The following is a 4,164-nucleotide window of genomic DNA, read 5'->3' as shown; positions in this document are numbered from 1 at the left end:
TCCTTGATTCCGAGACTGTTTTCTCTAAGATTCTTTTCACTTCACGGTTTGATACCTCGGCTTGGCCATTTATTTGTGGATGGTACGGTGATGCTACCTTGTATTTCACACCATAATGATCTAATGCCTTGGCAAGTTGTGTGTTACAAAAATGTGAACCTCCATCACTTATCAAAACTCTTGGTGTTCCAAATCGGGTGAATATATTCTTCTTTAGAAACTTTACTACCATCTTGCTATCGGCTTTAGGCGATGCGACGACTTCCACCCACTTTGAGACATAATCAACAGCTACCAAGATGTATTCATTGGAGTATGGTGAAGGAAAGGGGCCAACAAAATCTATACCCAAACAAATAAAGACTTTTACTTCAAGAATACTTTGTAATGGCATTTCATTCCGCTTTGACATTCCTCCGGCTCTTTGACACTCATCACAATACTTGCAATGTGTATAGGCATCTTTGAAAAGTGTTGGCCAATAGAAACTGGATTGAATCACCTTTGTGGTCGTTCTCTCTCCATTGAAGTGACCTCCATAGGGTGAATTGTGGCATTGCCACAATATCTTCTTTGCGCCATCATCGTCAACACACCTACGCAAGAGGTTGTCAGCTCTAATCTTAAACAAGTATGGCTCGTCCCATACATAATGATTAGCTTCATGGAGGAACTTCTTGCGTTGTTGCCAAGTATAGTCTTCCGGAATGAATTCGTTTACTTTGTAGTTCGCCATATCGGCAAACCATGGTCTTTCTTTGATTGCAAACAACTTTTCATCGGGAAATTATTCAAGAACTTCCGGTTCATTCCTTGTCACTTCTTTGTTCATTAACCTTGATAGGTGGTCAGCCACAAGATTCTCTGTACCTTTCTTGTCTTTAATCTCTAAGTCAAACTCTTGTAATAACAACATCCACCAGATGAGCCTTGGTTTTGAATCGGACTTAGTAAGGAGATACTTGATGGCTGGATGATTAGTATAGACAACAATTTTGGAACCTACAAGGTAAGAACAAAATTTCTCTAATGCATACACAATTGTAAGTAGTTCTTTTTTTGTAGTAGCATAATTAATTTGTGCTTCATTCAAAACTTTACTTGCATAGTGTATGGCATGAAAATTTTTGTTCTTACGTTGACCTAACACGGCACCAACAGCATAATCACTAGCATCACACATTAATTCAAAGTTTAAATCCCAATTAGGAGCAGTGATTATTGGTGCGGAGGTCAACCTATCTTTTAAAGTTTCAAATGCAATTAAATAATCATTATCAAAGACAAAAGGCTTATCTTTATTGAGCAAGTTGCTCAATGGCTTCGCTATCTTTGAGAAGTCTTTGATGAATCTTCGGTAAAACCCGGCATGGCCAAGAAAGCTACGGACACCTTTGACATTCACCGGTGGTGGGAGGTTTCCAATCACATCAATCTTCGCCTTATCAACTTCAATGCCTCTTGATGATATCTTGTGACCAAGTACAATACCTTCGGTCACCATGAAATGGCATTTTTCCCAATTAAGCACTAGATTGGTTTCTTTACACCGCTTCAGCATGGTGTCCAAGTTATTCAAGCGCACATCATAGGATGATCCAAACACGGAGAAATCATCCATGAATACCTCAATACTCTTCTCAATCAAGTTGGAGAATATTGCTTGCATACACCTTTGAAATGTTGCAGGCGCATTACATAAACTGAACGACATCCTTCTATATGCAAAAATCCCAAAAGGACAAGTAAACGCCGTCTTTTCATGGTCCACCGGATTGACTGTTATTTGGTTGTAGCCCGAGTAACCATCAAGGAAATAATAATATGTTTTCCAGGACAATCGTTCAAGCATTTGATCCATAAAAGGTAATGGAAAATGGTCTTTCCTTGTGGCTTGGTTAAGTCTCCGATAGTCAATACACATCCGCCACCCGGTGACGGTTCTTGTATGTATGAGCTCATTCTTTTCATTCTTGACTACCGTCATACCACCCTTCTTTGGTACCACTTGTACCGGGCTTACCCAAGCACTATCCGAGATGGGATAGATCATGTCGGCCTCAAGCAACTTAACCACTTCTTTGCGGACTACTTCTTTCATTGTTGGATTTAACTGGTGTTGAGGTTGAGCCACCGGTTTGAAGTTCTCCTCCATATTGATCTTGTGCATACAATATGAGGGGCTTATGCCTTTAAGGTCGGACAACTTCTATCCTATTGCTTCTTTGTTGTCTTTGAGCACTTCGGTCAATTTTTTTCTTCCTTGTTGGACAAAGAGCTACTAATAATCACTGGTTCTGTGTTGTCTTCTTCAAGGAACACATATTTAAGATGTGACGGCAAGACTTTCATTTCAACCTTTGATTCTTCAATCTTGTCTTTGTCTTTCAATTCCTCCATCTTTGCTTTCTTTTGAGGAATCTCCTTGAAAGTCTCTAGCTCTTTCAAACATTCTTCAGTATCCTTTTCTTCCTCCACACTAAGAACATTAAGTGCATCGGTGAGCACTCTTTCAAGAGTTGTAGGCTTATGCAATTGTTTCCTTGTATCCATGATAACTTCATCCATTGCATCCACCTTAAAACAAGCTCCTTTGTCTTTGGAGTGCTTCATTGCATCCTGGAGATTGAAATTGATTTCTTCATTGTCAAGATGCACCTTCATCAAACCATCATCACATTCAATCATCATCCTTGCGGAAAACATGAATGTTCTTCCAAGAATTAAAGGCACGTCATCATCTTCTTCAATATCCATTACCAGGAAGTCCACGGGAAAAACAAATTTATCCATTTTAACCAAGACATCCTCATCTATCCCCATTGGTCGGGCTATGAATTTGTCGGCTAGTTGTAAAGTCATTTTAGTTAACTTAAGGTCTAAGCCACCAACCCTCTTGACAACCGAATATGGTATAAGATTGATGCTTGAACCTAGATCAATTAAAGCTTTACTGACATTGACGTTACCAATTGCCACCGGTAAGGTAACTCTCCCGGGATCTCTTTCTTTCCTTGGTAACCACCTTTGGATGATTGCACTACAATTTACGTCAAGTTGGATTGTTTCATCGTCATTGTATCGACGCTTCTTGGACAAGATCTCCTTCATAAACTTGGCATAAGTCGGCATTTGGTCAAGAGCTTCGGCAAATGGAATGTTGATCTCCAACTTCTTGAAAATATCAAGGAATCTCTTGAAATGCTTCTCCAACTCCTTCTTTGATTGAGCTTTAGGATATGGAAGCTTGTGAGCCGGCACATCCTTCCCGACTTCTTTCTTCGTGTTCTTCTCTACATCCTTTTCAACTAAAACTTCATCTTTTTGATATTTTTCTTCTTTTTCATTTTTTTGTTCTTTTTCGACTACACTCCTATTATTTACATCTTCATCATCTTTATACACATCCACCTCTTCCTTCTCACTCTCTTCTCTATCCACCTCCTCTTCATTCTCAACAACTTGCCTCTCCACCTCCAAGTTATCACCAATCCCTTACCCAATCACCTTGCCACTTCTTGTTGATATGGCCTTGCATTGTTCATTCTTGCCATTGTTGGGATTGTTTTGTGTATTTTCCATGAAGGACCCTCCTTGTTGGTTGGCCAATATTTGGGAGATTTGGCTCAAGTGTTGAGCTTGTTGTCCCATTTGCGTCTCAAGATTTTTGATGGATGCGGTGTGGTTTTGCTGATTGGCCATGGTGAGTTGCATGAATTAATTGAGAGTATCTTCAAGCTTTTGTGTGCGATCTTGTTGGGAGGATATTGTTGGAAGTTGTTGTTGTATGGCTGTTGATTTGAAGGTCCGGCAGTAGACCTCCATAGTTGTTTGAAGTTGTTTCCTCTTTGAAAGTTATTGTTGTTCGGATACCGTTGTTGGTTTGAGTTGCCCGGATATTGAACTTGAAATTGTCCATACCTTTGTTGATTGCCCAAATAATTGACTTCTTCTTCAAGTTGCGGCGGACAATAACCCGTTGGATGATCACCGAAACACATCTCACAAAAATGAACCTGTTGATGCCTTTGTTCCTTTTGCAATTGTTCTTTGATGAGTTTAGGCATCTCTTTCATTTGATTCTTCATTTCTTCGAGTTGTTGAGTCAAGATTTTGTTTTGTGCAAGATTTGTGGTTTTAGTATCCATGTGTTTATGATCAGGA

At 39.6% G+C, this 4,164-nt stretch overlaps 1 protein-coding gene across 1 annotated transcript; it reads right to left on the bottom strand.

Moving 5' to 3' along the window:
- Positions 1-2,247: 2,247 nt before the first annotated feature.
- On the bottom strand, positions 2,248-3,554 carry LOC146903670 (uncharacterized). Its single transcript, XM_085725078.1, has 3 exons — positions 3,508-3,554; positions 3,385-3,466; positions 2,248-3,300 (listed from the first exon to the last, which is right to left on the bottom strand). Exons 1-3 carry the CDS (start codon positions 3,552-3,554, stop codon positions 2,248-2,250), a joined length of 1,182 nt encoding a protein of 393 aa, XP_085581204.1.
- Between the last annotated feature and the right edge of the window lie 610 nt (positions 3,555-4,164).

Source organism: Medicago sativa, chromosome 7, assembly GCF_051527215.1.
Source record: "Medicago sativa cultivar Bolivia chromosome 7, Bolivia_mono, whole genome shotgun sequence".
NCBI lineage: Eukaryota > Viridiplantae > Streptophyta > Magnoliopsida > Fabales > Fabaceae > Medicago > Medicago sativa.
Note: the sequence above shows the minus strand (reverse complement) of the source record. Positions and strands in the feature narration are given on the sequence as shown.

Excerpts from the sequence above, each read along its gene's own strand:
- LOC146903670 (XM_085725078.1), bottom strand. The coding sequence starts at position 3,554 with ATGGCAAGAATGAACAATGCAAGGCCATATCAACAAGAAGTGGCAAG. Across the intron at positions 3,467-3,507 it reads TATCAACAAGAAGTGGCAAG|GCAAGTTGTTGAGAATGAAG; the intron begins GTGATTGGGTAA and ends GGAGGTGGAGAG. Across the intron at positions 3,301-3,384 it reads TGTATAAAGATGATGAAGAT|GATGTAGAGAAGAACACGAA; the intron begins GTAAATAATAGG and ends TTAGTTGAAAAG.